At 36.9% G+C, this 20,850-nt stretch overlaps 1 protein-coding gene and 1 long non-coding RNA gene across 2 annotated transcripts; one reads left to right on the plus strand and one right to left on the minus strand.

The window, feature by feature from the left end:
• Window positions 1-1,521: 1,521 nt before the first annotated feature.
• LOC129275684 (uncharacterized) lies at window positions 1,522-5,252 on the minus strand. Its single transcript, XR_010295653.1, has 4 exons — window positions 4,905-5,252; window positions 3,549-3,644; window positions 2,632-2,791; window positions 1,522-1,560 (listed from the first exon to the last, which is right to left on the minus strand). It is a non-coding gene; the product is annotated as an uncharacterized LOC129275684 (long non-coding RNA).
• Window positions 5,253-5,447: 195 nt separating this feature from the next.
• LOC129275857 (splicing factor 3B subunit 4-like) lies at window positions 5,448-19,566 on the plus strand. Its single transcript, XM_064109758.1, has 8 exons — window positions 5,448-5,562; window positions 5,925-6,070; window positions 7,414-7,542; window positions 8,219-8,399; window positions 12,228-12,362; window positions 13,541-13,951; window positions 16,460-16,534; window positions 17,734-19,566. The coding sequence occupies exons 1-8, from the start codon at window positions 5,448-5,450 to the stop codon at window positions 17,799-17,801; spliced, it is 1,260 nt and encodes a 419-aa protein (XP_063965828.1). The 3' UTR covers window positions 17,802-19,566.
• Window positions 19,567-20,850: the final 1,284 nt, after the last annotated feature.

A 20,850-nucleotide genomic window follows, 5' to 3' on the forward strand; every position in this document is an offset into this window, starting at 1 on the left:
AAAATAGTAATATCAAACAAATGATAATAGCTTGCAATGTATTTATAGTGCTTACTACAGAAATGTATCTTAGGGCCTATGAAAATAGGTGAAAAAAGGGATATTCAGCAAAAATGATATCTTATAATTTAAATTTGATAAATTAAGAAGATGCAAATGCTAAGGAAAAATGAATATTTAATTAACAAAGAGGTTTTGAAATTGAAATCATGAGACTTAAAACATTGATTGTTGATTAAAACAAAATTGGTATAAAATAGACTTGAATCATAAGAAAGACCAAGTCCATCTCATGCCAAACTTAATTAAGCATGAAAAAAATGTTGCTTATACCTCTCATGTCCCTGCTTATACATTAGCCCATCATATGTGTCATTTATATCCTGGAATTCATGTCTCAAACCTTTTATCAAACAAGAAAAATGTTGTGAACTTGGGTTTTTAAAAAGCAAGATGGTCATTTGATCACTAATGATAAATCGGAATGCATGAATACATCCTATCAACCAAGCACTAGCGTACCTAAGGAGGGGGGGCACTCTGCCCCCCCCCCCCCTGACGAGCCACAACCCATGCAAAGGACGTATACCTGCCCCCCTGACGAGCTTGAACACCTTTTTTTTTGCTTGTCAATTTTTTTTCTGGTACGAAATCCTTTATTTGTGATTGAAGACCTTTTTTTTTTTACTTGTAAAATTTTTCGGCCGAACGGTTTTGCCCTCCCTGTGGAAAATCCTAGGTACGCCACTACAACCAAGCTACCATTTTTTATCACAAGTGTCCACCTTCATGCACAGATAATCCAATGGAATGCTTATACCCGTAGCACACCGTCCTTTTCTATTGACAACAGAATGCAGGCAGGAATTCATCAAAGAGGGGAGCAACGGATACCTGCAATAAGGATCAAAACAAAATGAATATTAGAAAATTTGCTCTTCGGTATTCTTTCTGCAAATATATCTTCATTGATCAAGAAATTAATACCTCCTTTACCTGAATAAGCAAAATGCATTTTTTTTCTTCTATTTTTCATTTCTCCTGCAATAGGAAAGTTAGCAGATTATCTATATTTTTTTCTTCAGTGAAATCTTTAAAATTGTCTTATTTCACATATTAAGAGTATAAAATTACAAGAAAATTTGACCAACAACAAGATTGAAACTTGATAAAAGACAGTATGTAGTAGGGGCCAATATATTTTTTCTTCATTATCACATACCTCTAGTAGGTGTTGAATACAGAGAATATCACATTAAAAACTGAGTGAGTATACCAACCTATACATTTACAGAAGACCTGTTCTTCCTGCTAAGTACAGGGCTTGTTCCCCATCAGGACTCCTGATGCAGACATGGCCTGGATTGGCCCCAATCAATAGCACCTATGACTCTTGGAAACCTGTAGCAATCATCAAATTGTCGCTGGGTGGTTTGAATTTATCGTCATCGGAAACTTCATTGACTGTTACTCCTTGCTATTGCCTCAGAAAAATCTTTGATGATTCTGCACACGGATGACTTATAGTTGCTTCGTCTGCTTGCATCTTCTAAAAGGTACCTTTAATTATTGAATGATAAGTGATGTTATGTAATTGGTTTATTGATATGAAAGCCAATTGATACTTAACCATTTACGTTTGCAAACATTGTGCTTCTGTTATGACCTGATGTTTATGATGCACTGGAACTGCTTAAAGAGATTTTTCTTCGATTCATTAAAAAAAAACTCTACTGCAATAACAATCCATGCAAAATGGAGAATATCTCTGTTAAGCTGAAATGACATACCAATATTTCTTTTTGGGTGGTTATAAATCATCCTTCATGATAATTTCCCACTTGAATATGACATATTTGTATTAAAAAATGTTGCTACATTGTAAAAAATGAGAGAAAAATAAAATCCCCACCTATTTCCAACCCAAAGGGTTACATGTTTCATTCCGACAAAAACCTTTCTGTGAAATACCCCCAACACTCCCCCTCCCCTGTAAGGGGTTACTAGTACTCCTGGCTGAAAGCAGAAACAAAAATCATACAATTTGGATGATTAATAATGAATATTAGGTTTTGCATTAATTATTTCTGTGAAACATGTGCATGTTTTCATGAATATGCAAGAAATAGCCTGATGATGTCACATCCACACATTTTCCACACATGAATGTACAAGGGTTCCATGATATTTGCTCTGGCGACAATTACTCAATGGAAAATCTGCATGCTAAGCAAAACATAAAACTTAATTTTCATGACTAGATACTTCCAATCCTTGATCCTTACATTATTCTGAACTCGCAATAACTATCTTAAATATATAATCAGCAGTCAACCCCATTTTTACATTCCTGGAGGAAAAAAAATAATGATTATGATTTCAGATCACTAGAGAACAAGTGGGGATATGAATATTGCATATGAGATACACAGAACTGTTTCCCCCAAGTTATGTAAAACTTTAAAACTGAATCAATTCATAATTCTCCATCCAATATTGATGGTTTTTGCTAGTCGAATTGTTCTTTATCAAAATCTCATCATTTTTGGCCTGGAAAATCACTTTCATAGAACATAATTTGACCCCCCCCCCAATTACCCTCTGCTTTACAGTTCGCACATGAAAACTCACCAATGACATAAAACAAAGTCCTGTCAAAACCTGTAACATGACAGGCAATGTGTGGTTCTCTCTGTTGGTACCCCACTCTGAGAGGTTCATCCTCGTAGTATTCAAATGGATTCTTCCTGTCTCTTAATCCATGCTGTGGTCTTTCTATGTGTTGCTGAATCTGCATGGAAGTTAAAAGATTGTGTTTAAGAGTCACCATGAATGGGCAATTTATCTTTGAATTTCATTTAATTCAAAAGTGTTTAAAATGAGGAACAGAATGTGAAAGATTATACAGAAATCCTTAAAAAAAAGAAAGGATAAAAATTCTAATTGACATGAGTAGCTTTTCTATTTACCTACTTGTAAAAGTGAAGAAAAAAACCCTGCCAATTGTTGCTGATCATCATCATTGATCAAACCACGCACGTCATAGAGATGCTTCTATGAAAACTGATTTACTGAATCACTTTCAATTGGCTTTAATAATGAAGGCAAGGCACTAATTTTATGGAACTTTGTTTACACAAATAGAGGTTATTGCTTGCGAGTGACTTTCGAATAACATATTTTCATGAATCTTCATCAAAGTCTCATTAAACCTTTTTTTCTACCCCCCCCCCCCCCCCGGCATTCATCAAACTGACAATGCTTTCTTTCTCTCTTTTAAATAAATATTCAACAAAATGTCAGGATTAATTGGAGATCAACAAGCCTAGTGACCAGTAGACAAATATATATGTTAATAACACACAAGCAAGGTCCCCCCCCCTCTTCTTTTTTGTCAATTACTATGACAAGAATGAAAAAGTAACATACATGTCACATGATACATTTACAATTACATGATGAATTCAAATCCCAGAAATAATATTTTATTAAAAAAGGCCATTTTAATGACATTTAATTTTTTTAAAATATGAATTGATAAGGCATACCTCACTCTCTTGCAAGACGGCACAGCAGTTCAAAATTGGAGCCATGTTTGCTTTGTCTTGATTGAGCACAATCTGCCGAGTATGTATGGTCTGTTGCTGATATGGAAGAAAAAAAATAATGAAAAAAATATTTATTCATCAATCATACTGCAATGTCAAGGTATATCAAAGAAAAAAATAATAAAGCAGCTACAAATGTAGATTGATAAAATCCGCTGTTTCAGAGGAGTCGTTCAACATTTTCTGATTTTTTTTTGGTGGGACGGGATGCTGCGGAGCCACATGAAATCTCAGGGGAGCATATCCCTGACAGAAATAAACCTATTTATCGGTCTACTACAAATGTAGAGGACTGAAGATCAAATGCACTTGTCTGTGGTCTCATGTGAATATAACATTGGGACTCCTTGTGAAAAAAAAATACTTGAAACAAAGAGGGTGGGGTAGAGTTTATAATAACCCCCTAAAGAGAGAATTTTCAAAGTTAGACCTCAGTTAGATCTACTCAAATAATCAATTAGGCCTAGGATTTCCATTATTTTTTAATGTTTTGACGACACCGTAAATCTATAAGTGATCGCAAATGCAATGCCGAAGGTCAGTAAAACTTAGTTTTAGTAAAAGTAAAATCAGCTCATTTATAGCTGTTGGAGTAAACAGCGGTGAGTGGAACCCAATCTTTCTTAAATATTTTTTCAAAAAATAATTTAATCAGGGCTTAGCCTTAGGCTTAAGTTAGAGTTGACCCTTATTAAAATATTTTTTTTACTCCAACGATGTTGTAGGACTAACTCTAACATGGCTACCAGGTAAGCTTCATAGCTTGACCATCTATCCAAGCCAAGACAAAGCCAGCCCAGAGTAGAATGTCTAAGTTAGACCGGCTCTGTATTGTAGTGTTAAAAAAAAACTTATTTGTATTGCTGCTCTCCTGGACTTGCCTTGGCCTTGCTTCAGTCTCAGACAAAATTAGATGCACAGTAGCTGTGTTGGCAGGGCCAGGAGGAGTGGCAGGGGTATCGTAGACAACAAAAAATCCATGAAAATCACACGAAATCGAAAATCACTCACTGCCTGACATAACTAGCAAATAGTATCGACCTTTCAATCACGCCTACCTGGCCTGTGTAGTGTATGCTAATTGCGTCTCGCACTGCAATGCTCATAGATATGAACGCACACAAAAGTACATGGCTGGGACTGAGCAGCTTAGAGACGCGACGATAACAATGATTCAGATACCATTTCAAGTTTTCGAGTATACCTTTTGGAAAGTTAAAGCTATCAATAATAGTTACAGATGGAACTGAAGGCTCCGTCATGATTTAAGCTCCAACAATTATGTAATTTACTTACAATCTCGGTCGAAGTCGTGAAATATGAAGCTTTAGATAAGCCGATCACACCGAATCTCGTCTCTGTCCAAAAAACTTTTTTCTTGCAGCAAACTTTTCCGCAATCGAAATGCTGCTCTCTGATTGGTTAAAACAGTGGACTAACTTTAACCCACCGATTTAGTCCACCCCAAAGAGCTGACTAAGTCGTGACGTCAAATGACGCGTTTTATACCCCGGTATAACTTTAGTCGACCTTTGTGAATCGCAAAAGTTAGCCCCTAGGTGCTAACTTTAGTCCATGGATTAAAATGACGTCAAATGACGCGTTTTATACCCCGGGTATAACTTTAGTCCACCTTTGTGAATTCGGGCCCTTGTTATGAACAAAATACTGGCAATTGCCAGTGAAGTTCTAATAAATTCAATTCAATTCAATTCAATTCATCATCGTGTTACATTTGAGTTGAATAATAATAATAATAGGCATTTATATAGCGCCATCTATCTAGAACTATTCTATTCTGAGGCGCGTTGTTATTACTATAGAAGAAAATGACAAATGATGTTTGCTTGTCATTTTTTTGATGATCCAGATGCTACCGTCTATGTCGGAGGCTTGGATGAGAAGGTGACAGAGGCATTACTATGGGAACTCTTCCTACAGGCCGGTCCTGTCGGTAAGTCTCAGTCTTGTTATAAGGAATGAAATGAGGGCTGTAATTTGAAGAAATGAAGGTGTCTTCATTGTGAAAACACAAAGTTAGAATTCTTATTGATGGCTTGTTAGGAGTAAGCTATGTCAAATAGAAGAACAATAATCGCATCCCTTATATACTGTAAATGAGAAGTATGAGTATTTATAGAATACATCCACTAATAGCCATAGGAAATTGAAAATTGAATGGAAACTATGACAAGAGAAGCTGTGTAAAGCCAAAGGATTTCCAATTGATTTTTTTTTCAAGAAATCAGCAAACATGTACTTGTAGTTCTTAGTATTAAGTAGCAACCTCATCTCCAAATTTTCTTTTTCATTCAGTAAACACCCACATGCCAAAGGACAGAGTAACCCAGTCGCATCAGGGTTATGGCTTTGTGGAATTCATGGGGGAGGAGGATGCCGATTATGCCATCAAGGTGCTGAACATGATAAAGCTCTATGGTAAACCGGTCAGAGTGAATAAGGTAAGTTGATACCATGTTGGATGCTGTATGTAAAGAGAAAATTGAATTGTCCCCTATATTAGCCTAAATAGGAATTTAGACGTAATGGTAAAAAGGACAAAGTGGCAGTTAGACAAGATGGGTATATCATAGAACTGTTTGTAAGTTACCAGCTACCTTACGATCGACCGGTGATATTTTCTTAGGAATTATATCAACACCTATAGATGCAATTCTAGTGTATATCATTTAACACAATAATGGATCATCACTCATTCATAAATTCTCTTGTAACTTGTGAAACACCCACCGGGAGGTCATCAGAGGAATTGATCGTACATAAAATTTGATGAGTCTAGGCCTAGATGAGATCATCCAGGCTGCAACCAAATTGGCAGTAGACAAAATAGGGGTGAGACCAAGATCACCACTGACTTAGAATATGTCCTCAGCTCACAGCCAAGACTTTGCACACACATTGGTCTTGAAGGGTAATGCTTTGCCATGGTAATACAGGGAATAATTTTCCTGGTGTCGCATCGCAGTTTGCTCCACATTTTTTAAAGATTGCTGCACATGAAGTCATTTGTATAGCATATTTTTACATAGGACTGTGCATTACTAGTTGAGAGCTTTTCTCTTTAATGACCAAAAAATGCTATTGAAATTTGTAAAGCAAAATTATTCCATGGTAATATTAATATATGCTCTTCACACAAAGCTATCATAACTATGGGTAGTACAATTTCTCCTGTAGGACACAATTTTGCCGTTTCTCTTAGAATAATATTTAAATAATATAGGATTTGTATAGCGCACGTATCCACCTTGCTAGGTGCTCAAGGCGCTCCTATATTACCCCGGCTAAGCTAGTCTACCAATTCTGGTGCACACAGCTTTTTGAGGAAAACTTCTTGCCGGTATATCCATTTACCTCACCTGGGTTGAGTGCAGCATGCACAGTGTGGATAAATTTCTTGCTGAAGGAACACACGCCATGGCTTGCTAGCAATGATACATGGAATGTGGTAAGAAAGAACAAATGTCCTAAAAATAAATGAGATCATTTCCGTTGCAGTATAAGGTACAGTCTGTCCTGAATAAAAGCCATTTACCAGCTAATCATTACACTCCAAATCGGCAACACAATAAAAGTAATAACAAATCAGTGTTTGAAAATGCAAATTGGCAACTATTCAAAATAACGTTTCTTTCATCATTATTTTAAGTATGAAAATGAGTAGAAAATAAATGATTGTTAACAATTTGAAGATCAAAACAGGATTAATTTTGACTTCATGAAAGCTGTGTATCTCGCACTCAATGATATTGTGTGGCTAATAGATCCATGTAAATCTCATTAGGCATCGGCCCATCAGAAGAACCTGGATGTTGGAGCGAATATCTTCATCGGTAACCTAGATCCTGAGATTGATGAGAAGCTCCTGTATGATACATTCAGTGCCTTTGGCGTCATCTTACAAACACCAAAGGTAAAGCTTGATTTACATTCATATAATGCCATAAAAAATGGTTTGCTGCGTCAAAGGGAAAAAGGTTGGGGTCGGTTGGTATTTCTTATTAATGCTTGAAGTATTTTCTCTTTTTTTTCGGGTATAAAAAAGAGTTCCTAAATTTTTTTTTAATGGAGATTGAGGGTTTTTTAGGCACAAGTGTCTTCTGTTCAGAATATGGAGGATGTTCTACTGTCATTTGCCAATTTATAATTTTTTTTATCGCTTTAGAATGTGTAATTGTAAAAAAAAAAATGGTATGAAAATTAGGGATTTTTTGGGCCTTGTTGGCACATTTTTCTTCTCTTTTTTTTTTGGGGGGGGTTCAAATTGGAATTTTTGAAAAATATTAGTCTGCACTCTGCAGGTTTTACCAAGGTTGCAAGGTTGATCGGGTTACCCCAAACAATTTTTCCCTATTCAAACTTGGATAAGGGATGAGGATAATAGTTGCAGAATATTTTGTGAAAATCTAATTCTTCCAAAGGGCCTACCTTTCATAATGTTGATGATTCACATCGTGTTTCATTATTATATGGACCACTATTGAATGCTCACCTTTTCTCTCCCCACAAAAAACAAACTAATCAAAGTATTATATTTAAACAAACAAAAAAATAAGAACAATACTAAGTTTCCTCTTTCTCTCTCATAGATAATGAGGGACGTGGAGTCCGGGAACTCCAAGGGATACGCTTTCATCAACTTCGCCAGCTTTGAGGCAGCGGACGCAGCCATCGAGGCTATGAATGGACAGTATCTGTGTAACAGGGCGATCACCATCTCGTTTGCTTTCAAGAAAGACTCGAGAGGAGAGAGGCACGGCTCGGCAGCAGGTATGGAACTAATGGGTTAATTAATAATTTTCTAACAAAATTGATAATGGTTTGACCTGTACATTCAAGATATCTCATGCTTCTATGGGAAAAATATATCGGTCATATTTTAAATTAAGGAGCTTGGAAGCTCCTTGTTAAAATCAATTTTTTGTCTCACCTGCATAGCAGAGTGAGACTGTAGGCGCCGCTTTTCCGACGGCGACGTCAACACAAAATCTTAACCGAAGGTTAAGTTTTTGAAATGACAGCATAACTTACAAATTTTATGGACCTAGTTCATGAAACTTGGCCATAAGGTTAATCAAGTATTACTGAACATCCTGCCTGAGTTCCAGGTCACATGACCAAGGTCAAAAGTCATTTAGGGTCAATGAACTTTGACCATGTTGGGGGAGTCAACATCAAACTCTTAACCTAAGGTTAAGTTTTTGAAATGTCATCATAACTTTGAAAATATGTGGACCTAGTTCATGAAACTTAGACATAAGATTAATCAAGTATTACTGAACATCCTGCCAGAGTTTCAAGTCACATTACCAAGGTCAAAGGTCATTTAGGGTCAATGAACTTTGGCCAAGTTGGGGAATTAGTTGAATTACCATCATAACTTTGAATTTTTATGGTTCTGATTCATGAAACTTAGATAAGAGTAAACAAGTATCACTGAACTTCCTGTGCGAGTTTTAGGTCACATGACCAAGGTCAAAGGTCATTTAAGGTCGATGAACTTTGGCCAAGTTGGTGGTAATTGTTGAATTACCATCATAACTCTGTAAGTGTATTGGTCTAGTTAATAAAACTTGGACATAAGATTAATCAAGTATCACTGAACATCTCATGCGAGTTTCAGGTCACATGACCAAAGGCAAAGGTCCAAGCCTTGAAATAAGCAGCTGCAGACCAGGGGCAATTTTTCAAAAAAAATTGCCCCCGGCTCACGGGCATTTTACAGGAACCGGGGGCAATTAAACAAATATATATATAACGATGAACCACACCACAAATTTGTTTATAGTAAGCCCAGCTCCTGCAATTTTTTTAATTAGTACATGAATAGCATGCTAAGTATTAGGCTTATTCAAACATTTAAGAAATCAGATTTAAATGTTTAAGTGTGTTTTGACACCCTCACTCCACATCCCCTTTACAACCACACACACATGTGCTTATTTATTTTTCATCTTTAATGAACCACGAACAATGAACCACGAACAATGAACCCCCCCCAAAAAAAAAAATAAAATAAGTATATAAAAAAAGAGAGAATTCAGATCCAATGATAAATTTAGAAAAAAATAAATAATTTTTAAGGTTTTTTTTCATGGTTAGAATGACGGGTGTGGATGAGTGTTCGTGTGTGATTGTGACTGTGAGGTGCACTTGGATTGCATATAAATTATGAAATGAAGAAATGAAATCAATATCTAACTCAGTCTATTCAAATTCCAGCACATAGCCACAGGCTATGTTCATGTATTGTAGGTTTATGTACCTTAAGTTTTTCACAAGTTATTTGAAAACGCAGATCTCCACTGAAAATGCCTTTCATTCTGGGAGAGTCTAAATTCGGTGAAAAAAGTATTCATTAATAACTTAAATATTCATCACAATGAAGAAATCATAAAGTTTTTTTTGACAGTTTTCAAAAATTAACATGAAATCTAAACTTTATCTGAAATGGAAAATCACCATCACTTAGGCCATTACTGATAGAATTCTCACCCAGAGCTCTGGCAGAGAACATGAGCTCAAACTGGCTAGCTAACACCACACTCAAGTGCACGGCGTCCTATTTTTTTTTTTTAGATGGAGCCTTGTTTGATGATTTATTGTCTGATATTTACCCCCTCTCCAAGAAAGAAATTAAAAAGCTATAATTCACAACTATAAGCTAAGTGATTTTGGATCATGAAGGCTCCGTTTTGAAAAGCAAAGTCGGCGTCGGTGAGGATAAAAGACTCGCACATCGTATGTGCTGTGAACAGGGATTTATCTCCTGTGCAATTCGAATTACTGTATCGCAGAATTGTGATATCCCAACTGGAAATGTGTGCATTAGAAATTGCACATGGTGAAGTATGGAAAAACCGCTACCGGAAGCACGTGTGCACATGTATTACAGAAAAAAAAAGACGGACGTAGCTCACTTTTTATGGTACAGAAAAAAGACGCACTTGGCAATTTGAAGCTGTACTTCTCGTAAATTGAAAGTAACTTGATTTTGGCTTTTCAGATATTTAAATTTATACATGTATGATATGGCTTCACTGCTCACTCACGGCAGGCGCAATTACCTAGTAAATATTTGCGCCCGGTCGTCAAAATTTTGATGATTTTGGGGCTTTATGGGCGCAATTGATGGCTTTATGAGCGCGAATTTGCGCTCAGCGTCCATTTATTTCAAGGTTTGCAAAGGTCATTTAAGGTTATTGAACTTTGGCCATTTGGATGTAATTATTAGATTGTTGTCATAACTTTCAAAGTTTAAACCTGTAGATAAAGTTTATAAAATGTGGATATAGGGGTTATCAAGTATCACTGACAAGTCTTAGGTGGCATGATCATGGTCAAATGTCATTTATTGACAATGAACGTAGTATTGTACAGGTATGAATTGTGTTTTTCGTGAATAATTATTTTATGGTAGTTTTCAAAGTCAGCACTGCTGCTGTATTGAATCGCGTGATGCAGGTGAGACTGCCAGAGGCGCTCCACTTGTTTATAGTCTTGTGGCTGAAATAAATACTCATTGTGCATAATCATGTACTAGGATGATTAATTTCACACCTCCCACAAAAGTAAAAACAGTCAACCATTTCTCGCTAGATTTATCATGTTTTCACCAATGTAAAATTAATATGAAATTGGGACATTTGGCATTTCGATCAATGTTTTTTAGGGTTTGGGGATTTTTCCAATGCTTATGAAATATCTGATAAGATATTAATTTATGCTCCATTTAAAGATATTGGTGACCATTTAGAAATTTCGTTTGAAAATCCTGAACTATGAAATTTTATCCTATATTGTTCATATGGATAGAAAACACCAAAGAATATATATATATATTTTTTTTTTTGTCCAGACGCTTTCAAGATATCTGTGACTGAAAAAAATACAAACAAAATAACCCCTCTGCTTGGGACTCGTAAAGATGAATACCACTTAAATGGTAACAATCTTAAAGTGAGTTCGAATATAATCTAATAAAATGAACACCCAAGTGTTTGTATAGATTATAAATATGTGCCAAATGGCTCTGGGAAAAACTGGAATTGCTGATTTAAAAAAATAAAGCACAAAATTCCATAATATGTGGGGTATTTTTCCAAGCAATATTAATACACTGTCCCACATATACATTTTTGTGTCAGTGATCATCAGAATTATCAGTTTACAGCTAAAATTTTATGATTTCACAAAGATGTAAAAAGTTTATTTCAATGTACTAGGTCAAGATCAATAATATGGTGGCAATCAACCTTGATTTTAAAGATTTTCTTATGAAATGATTATTTGCTGCAACTACTTTCTTTTTCCTTTTACTGTAACAGATTTAGAATATAAAATAAACTTAGGATGGTGTGTATCGAGTCTCTCTTTACTCTTTTGAAACATTAAATAATGATTTCATCTTAATTTGTTCAGGGGTTCTTTTTTACAAAATTTCACTGACATAAGCGTGAAATGGAACCTTAGATTTTTAAAGTTCAAATCGATGATAAGGCTTTAGTGTTCAATCAATAGGTCAGTCTTTCAGGAGTGATAAGGGATATCTCACAGAATTTTTTTATTTATTTGATTGAATAATTTTTTTCTCCTCAGAACGTCTTCTTGCTGCCCAGAACCCCTTGTCACAGGCAGACAGGCCTCATCAATTGTTTGCTGATGCTCCACCCACATCTCAGGCCAACAATGCGGTCCCGTCCCTGGGACAAGCCCCGCCCCCTCCACCAGCAGGTAAGTGCTGTCCAGGCAACTTGTCAAAAGTCTGTGTCACCATGTTCGGCAGGAATCCAGGGCCTCTTACAAAGAGTTACGATTGATCCAATCAGTCTCAACTGTATGGAAATCCAACCATTCCATAAGAGAATCCCACTGAATCTTCAAAAGAAGAAGGAATGTATGAATATACATCATATCTAGAAAATATTTTGAACAAATTTGAATTTGAGATGTTGACATTGCTCGCCGTTCATAGTTGAGGTTGAGGTTGTATCAATCGCAACTCTATGTTAGACGGGGCCCAGATATAACAATGGGGACTGCAGGAAAGCTGCAATGCATCGCTGCAAGACACATAGCATCTTCATAGCAGGGCCCCATCTTACAAATCTATCTGATCAACCACAACTATGATAAGCCAGCATCGTCAACATCTAAAATGCATGCTTATTCAAAATATCTTCTATATATGATGTATATTTATACATTCATTGTTTTCTTGGCAGTCCAGTGTGCTTCTCTTTGTTCACAAAGAACATTGTGTAAATCTCCGGTGTAGAAATTTATGACATTGATGGATGTCCATATATTTGAGCTTGATCGGATCAATCGTAACTCTTTGTAAGACGGGGCTCTGTGGTGACTTTGATGATTTGTAATGAAAAACTTTTTCCTGGCATCCATCTTACAAAGAGTTACGGATGAGCCAATCAATTGTAACTCTTTGGAAATCCATCAGCGTCATAATTTTTTCTACAGGAAATTTGCATAATGTCCTTTGTAAACAAAGAAAAGCACAGTGAATTTTCAAGAAAACAATGAATGCATGAATATAAATCATAGTTAGAAGATATTTTGAACAAACATGCATAAAAGATATTGATGTTGCTGGCCGTCCATAGTTGTGATTGATTGTGACAGGGCCAAGGATTCCTGCGGGAAAGACACAGCTCTTCTGACCTTTGACAAGGTACTTTATTCAAATGGGGGAAGTGATATTATATCTGTTCGTAGAGGGCTCAAATATTGCCGATCATCTCTTAATTTCCTTTAAACATTTTACCCCAAGAGGTTCAGGGCCTGCTTTGATGTCCCATTGAGCTTGTTAGAACAATCTGTTCTTTTGCAGCTGTCCTGTTGTGAATCTTTTGTTATGTTTAAAATAATGAACATTTATTCTTTTCTTATTTCAGGAGGAACCGCAACCAGCAATGCACCAACCAATACCCCACTTCCAATGCCTCCTCCTTTCCCCATGCCCCCAGGCATGCCACCCCCCGGCATGCCCCCTCCGGGTATGCCCCCACCGGGCGTGCCCCCACCCATCCCTCCACCCGGTATGCCGCCCCCACCCATGCCTCCTCCACCGGTTCCACCACCGGGAGGTATGCACCCCATGCCTGGGCCCGGTGGTATGCCACCCCCTCCGCCCAATATGATGGGCGGTGGGCTACCTCCACCGCCTGTGCCCCCGCCTGATATGAGAGGACCACCACCCAGAGGAATGCACCCTGGTCCTTTCCCACCCCCTCCCCACATGAGACCACCCCCGATGGGAGGGCCGCACCATGGACCGCCGGATAGGTTCAGGATGGGACCACCAGGTATGTAACTTATTCATCGTCAGTTGGTCCAATGTTGGTTGGTCCAATGTTAGTTGGTCTAATGTCAGCTGTTCCAATGCCAGTTGATCTGATTCCCAATAGTGTTAATAATCCCAATATGGCTATGATACATACATCTTGTCTACCATTAATCTGGTCCAATAGCCATTTGGTCCAATCATTATTTAATCTTGTATCCCCCTCATCTACGTAGTTCAAATCAAACTGGGAACGTTCACCCTGACAAAAAGTTTATTGTAAAAATAACCAAAAAAATAATGAAAAATATTGGTGCAGTTTTGAGAAAATCAATCAAAGAATTAAAATGTTATTAGAATTTTAATTATTTGATTTGTGACGTCATATGCGAGCAGCTTTCCTATCGTATGGTAAAAATTCAACAAAACGTCAATATCTCAAAAAATTGAAAATTATTTTTACTATAAGTCCAGTATATCAGTAGACAAATCACGTCACACCCGTTCCTTAAAAGAAAACAAAATAAACATCGTGAACCACTAAAAAAATTAAATTTATTGATGTTATATTACATAATATATGGGACATCTGCTCGTGTATGACGTCACAAATCCAAAATTTAATATTCTTATAACTTTCTTAATCTTTAATGGAATTTCATCTAGCCTTTACCAATATGTTTTGTTATTTTTTCTGCTACTTCTACAACAAAATTTTCGTCAGGGTGAACTTTCCCTTTAAAATTTCATCAAAGTCTGCTGTAAAATAGGAAAGGTTATGACATTTTTAACTTTCGCCTAATTTCACAAGACAGTTATATGCACATTCTGGTCGGTATGCAAATGAGGGGACTGATGACATCACCCACTCACTATATCAATTGTATTGTATTCCATGAAATAGGAAATAGCTTAAAGGAGAATGAAACTCTTGGAGCAAGTTAGCTTTTGTGAAAGCAGACAAATCAAAGAATAAGATCAACAAAAGTTTGAGTAAAATAGGACTAGCAATAGAAGAGTGATGAGCATTTGAATATCGAGATCACTAATGCTATGGAGATCCTCCTATTGGCAATGCGACCAAGATCTATGATGTCACAGATGAACAACTCTCCCCTTTTGGACATTGAAAATATACCCCAAAACATCTCTTTTTGCTCATTCTAATCATATGACAAACGATTCATCAATGATATAATGTTGTGAAACCTCTGTACTTGTCCTCTCATAAAGAGAACACCTCACCTTGTGATAGACTCTATAAAAGTGAGAATATAAGTGAAATAAGTACTAGGGTAATGAGGGAGTTGTACGTGTGTGACATCACAGATCTTGGTCGCATTGCCAATGGGAGGATCTACATGGCATTAGTGATCTCAATATTCAAATGCTCATAACTTTCTTATTATTTATTCAATCTTCCTCAAACTTTCAACAATATTTTTCTTTGATTTTTCTCTTCGATATGGATTCAGCTGGTTTTAAGGGTTTCATTCTCCTTTAATTTTTTCATCATTATAATATGAGGGATTACCATTTATGCAACCAATCGTAATTCATGAAGATGCTTCCTTCTTGTAAAAAATCTGAAAATATCTGTTTAAATCACTGTGGCAAAATACTACTTAGAAGAAGTGAATAATCGTTCCAAGGTCCCCTTCAAGACTTACTAACTGCCGTCTGTGTAATTAACATGGTAGCACTAAGCAGGGCTTAGCAGCCAATCACAATCAAGGTTTCCATGGTGGTTACAATAATGGTAAAGTTACCATAATTGTAAGTATCTATGAAATGGGGTCTTGGGCTTTGTTACATAAAAGCCTTGTATTGATAGTAGGACCGATACTTACGATTGATCATGCAAAATACGAAATGCAATCCATCATAGAACTCAGCCCAGGACCAACTTCAGCTTTGTGATATGGGGTCCTGATCTAACAGAAAAATTGCTTCCAAATAGTCAAATATTTCACTTATAAAAGGCTGGCTGAGGCAGACTTGATTGTAGTTACTTTACACCCCAGTATATTTCAGATGGTAAATTGCCAAATCGTCCAATCACCACATGGTCTACTTTCATTTATCGAATGCCATTTCGTCCATCAACATTTCATCTAACGACCATTAAGTCCAATAACCATTTGGTCCAATCATCACTTTGTCCAATCACCATTTTGTCGATGACCATTTCGTCTCATAACCAGTTGGTCTAATATCCCCTTCATTTTCATTCATTTTGCACAATGAACACTTAGTCCAATTAGACCAAATGGTATATGGACTAAATGGCTATCGACCAACTGGTTATTAGATGAAATGGTGAGTGGATGAATTGGCAATTAGACCATGTGGACAGTGTCACAAACTGATTGTAGACCAAACGATAGTAGACGAGTTGGCAATTGGACGAATTGGAAATAAAACTTTCTGATCCTCCAAATCTTTTATATGTATTTTTAATACACAAGCATACAATCTAACATGTGTAGCTTCTCTTTTTAACAATTTGACTTTGGTTATGTCTTCACAGGACCAGACAGATACATGGGTCCAAGGGGACCACCCCCTCCCTTCAGGGGTCCTCCGAGGGGCCCTCCATTCAATGGTGAGCAACACTTTCTGGTATTATTCATTTTAACAAGTTTGGTAGTTCCTGAAAATTTTGACTTGGCTTTTTTCCAATCCCCAACCTTACATCCGTGCAATAATAAGCACTGATAGACAAGGTGCACACTGCATATGCGCTCAGTGGTCAGCACCTCCTGGGTTAAGTTTCATAAAGACTTGTTATAATAATAATAACATGATTTCTATGACAAACATACTATCAATCGATGAAATTGAATGATCTCAGTAGCTTTTAACTGTCATCGTAAGTATGTTATTATAAAAAGTTTATGAAACTGACCTCAGATCGGCAGAGCCTATATGTTAAAAGCAGATTACAAACGATTGGTAACGGAGAATAAGCTCATTTGCATATTCAAGTCAATGCATCACTGGCCACCAAGGGCACATGCAGTGCAATGGCCATCCCTCAGTGATATTATCCTGATAAAATGTCAGAGAAACCATGTAAGATAGGGAGGCTACAGGCCAAAAGATTTTTCTTTCTTTCTTTCTTTTGTTGAGAATTACCTTCCATTGGTAATGTGAAGTTTTAATAAATGATAAAAGGATCGTTGCAGAAAAACACATTTCTATTTTTAACCAACAAAAAGTGCATGCTAGGGACTTGCACTTGATTTTTTTACTGCAATGAAACGCAACTCTTTCTTCAATGGACCCCTAGGGGTGTTTAATAAAGATGTATTTAGAGCTATTGACAACTGTTTTGTGTATGGCAAGCCAAATGTGTGTCTCACTCGTATTTTTTAAGTGAAAATTTGCAGATGTTGATTAACATTTTAGGTGTTAAAACGTAATTTAAGTATACCTTTTGCTCTAACAAATTAAGTCATTTGATTATCACATGACTCCATGTTCAATCGGGCTTCACTGCTTCCTGTAAAACAGAGAACCGAATAAGCAGCTATTTGATGACATCATGGAAAGCAGTGCATGGATGAGTTCCTGTGTACATTTCAGATTTGTTGTTCATCCCATGTTATGAACCTAAAAAAAATTTTTTGCAATATGCAGGCAAATAACTCCTTGGAAGTCATATACATGTTCCTTTTGGGTCATAGGTAATATCCTGAAGTACCAGTGCTCTTGAGATCAGTTAGGCTAAGCTTCATATTAATGTCGTTATGTGCTGCTGCTGATGATTTTGATGTTTTCTGTTTCTACTTCTTCATGCAGGCCCTCCACATGGTGGACCGCACAGGGGACCGCCGCCCCGCATGCCCCCTAGGCCGCCAAGATATTAGATTTACCATCAAGTTACCATGATGATTGACCTAAGGGTTGGCCACACAGCCACCTCACAGTGCCCCCAGGCCACCAAGATTATTAGGACACAAACAGCTATTTTTTAGGCCCTGCACATGGTGGACCACACAGAGGACCGCCGCCCCGCATGCCCCCTCGGCCGCCAAGATATTAGATTTACCATCAAGTTACCATGATGATTGACCAAATGATGGGCTACACAGGTACCTCACAAGCTCCGCACAACAACCAAGACATTAGAATCGCCATCAGCTATTTTTTTGGATGTCAGTATGGTGGAACACAGAGGACCGCCACCCCACATGCCACCTAGGCCGCCCAGATATTAGGACTCCTACCAAGTTGCCATAATGTTTGAACGATGGGCTACACAGTTACCTTACTTGCACCCCCCCCCCCCCCTATCTCCCATACTCTAGTATGAGTACACTTTAGCTAATGGAATTATCCTCACATTCCTGCTTTTGGGCAACCTAGATTTTATTTTTGGCTACAACTTATCAAAATATCTACTTCTTTACTTCAATATCTTGTTAAAGGAGAATGAAACCCTTGAAACCAGCTGAATCCATATCAAAGAGAAAAATCTAAGAAACATATTGTTGAAAGTTTGAGGAAGATTGAATGAATAATAAGAAAGTTATGAGCATTTGAATATTGAGATCACTAATGCCATGTAGATCCTTCAATTGGCAATGCGACCAAGATCTGTGATGTCACACACGTACAACTCCCTCATTGCTTTAGTACTTATTTCACTTATATTCTCACTTTTATAGAATCTATCACAAGGTGAGGTGTTCTCTTTATGAGAGGACAAGTACATAGGTTTCACAACATTATATCATTGATGAATAGTTTGTCATATGATTAGAATGAGCAAAAAGAGATGTTTTGGGGTATATTTTCAGTGTCCAAAAGGGGAGAGTTGTTCATCTGTGATATCATAGATCTTGGTTGCGTTGCCAATGGGAGGATCTCCATAGCATTAGTGATCTCGACATTCAAATGCTCATAAGTCTTCTATTGCTAGTCCTATTTTACTCAAACTTTTGTTGATCTTATTCTTTGATTTTTCTGCTTTCACAAAAGCTAACTTGCTCCAATAGTTTCATTCTCCTTTAATGTTCACCACAGATTACAACCATTATTGATTGAAACCCCCCCCCCCCCCAATATTAGAAGAGAACATCAGTACTTTTTAATGAAATCCTAAAGAAATTTCAGATAAATCCTTTGCTACCGTTGCAAACATCCAGACAAGTTATTTTTCAGGGTTAGGCCTTAATATTACATGTGAGTCTGCCTAAGTCATATCTCTCTTGGGACCATAGAAAATCTGTTCAACTTCAAATTGGGAAAAACTTTGACGAAGAAAAGATAAGTACATGTTTTGCATAATCTGAGTCCCGTTTCATAAACACTTGTTACATTAAAACATTTTCAATAACAGGTTGAAGCATACTGAAATCATTCAATTTGATTGGTTGATAGTAAACTTGTTAGAGAATTTGTGCATTTGTTATTATAACTAGTCTTTGTGAAAGAGGACCCAGCTCTGAGTAATGCTTCTTTGGTGAGTATTCAACTTAGTGGTCGATTTATGTAGACTCTGTAAATAGGATAGAATACTGTGACTTTTCCAATCTTTTTGTTTTTAGAACACTGTTTCAATTTATACTTGTCACTGTATTGAAAGATGTAAAGTTTGAATAAAGAAATGTGTAAATATGCTCATACAAAGTGACGGAACCTTGAATTTGTTTTGTGTTATGTCCCGGGATTATCATTGGGGAGTTTTTTGTAGTTGTGGAAATTAATCGCCCGACACCTTTGCCAGTGAGGGGTTCAAAGGGGGATTTTTAAAAATAGTTTTCAGGGCTTACGCTAAAAAATATCATCGTATCGTGTCATTTGTTAGTACTAGGCGGGGGGAGGGGGAGTGATATTGCTAAGAGTGCCAGTCAGAAATTTTGAGTGATCAAGGTTCTTGACCAACACAAAGGCAACACTTGTTATGTATACATGTATGTTTGTTGTTAAAACCTGAAGGATATCCGTATAAGAGAGAAGAAAATAATTTGTGAAGTATAGGCAATGCCTTTATTAGCATCGGTGGACTTAAGAGGACAGCTGATTTTGAGGAGAGCTAATCTTTATTGCTACTACTATAATCTTCATGGTTATTTCTCTGTTCTATTGCTGTTAAAACAGTGACACAACATTTGCTCCTGCGACAATTGCTCCAGCCTTGATTTCGTCTAAGATGTAGGGTCAGGGTTGCAATAGGGTTGCACGTTAGGTTTAGGATAGGGTATAATGTTAAACGGTAAAACCCAGGGTTGAAGTTGTTCATTTGATTAGTGTGAGGAATTTCGAGCGGAGCAATTGTTGCTCGAGCAAATGTCATGGAACGGTTAAAACATACTGAGGACAAGCTAACTCAAGCTAGTGCTATGGCCATTGAATGTAGACCCGAAGAGATGGGTCCCCATGATTCAGTTGCCTGGTCGGACATGGTGGATGAAAGAAATGAAAGAATCATAGTGCAGTATAGAGTTTAAACACAGCCATGATGTATGTGTGTGTCTTTAGAACTGGACGAATACACAAAATATAATTTTGAAAACCTGGGACAAGGCAATTTAAATATTTTACCCCAAGCTGTACTTGTCTTCCCTATAGCTGTGCTATTCATTGGGTTCATTTATTTTGGGTTTTCCGCTTCATATTATGATCAAAATAGTATACAATAATACAGAATAAAAGAATAATGAAAATCAGGAATAAATAATACTTATCATACATCTTGCATATAGTGAGCCTAAACAATAGTCCATTATGACTAATTGCTAAACAAGAAGAAATCGTATGAGAAATCCCATAGCTTAATCACTTATTTTTGGCATGGAGTGAGCATGATAATCAATCTTCCATTGATTGAGGTCTCGATATGTGTTTAACCTTGTGTGTGTTTTATGATTTTTAATTGATTTTTTTACCGGTCAAGTGAAAATAATCAACTTT

Source organism: Lytechinus pictus, chromosome 14 (assembly GCF_037042905.1).
Source record: "Lytechinus pictus isolate F3 Inbred chromosome 14, Lp3.0, whole genome shotgun sequence".
NCBI classification, from domain to species: Eukaryota; Metazoa; Echinodermata; class Echinoidea; order Temnopleuroida; family Toxopneustidae; genus Lytechinus; species Lytechinus pictus.

Excerpts from the sequence above, each read along its gene's own strand:
- LOC129275857 (XM_064109758.1), top strand. The coding sequence starts at position 5,448 with ATGTTTGCTTGTCATTTTTTTGATGATCCAGATGCTACCGTCTATGTC. Across the intron at positions 6,071-7,413 it reads AACCGGTCAGAGTGAATAAG|GCATCGGCCCATCAGAAGAA; the intron begins GTAAGTTGATAC and ends AAATCTCATTAG. Across the intron at positions 8,400-12,227 it reads GAGGCACGGCTCGGCAGCAG|AACGTCTTCTTGCTGCCCAG; the intron begins GTATGGAACTAA and ends TTTTCTCCTCAG.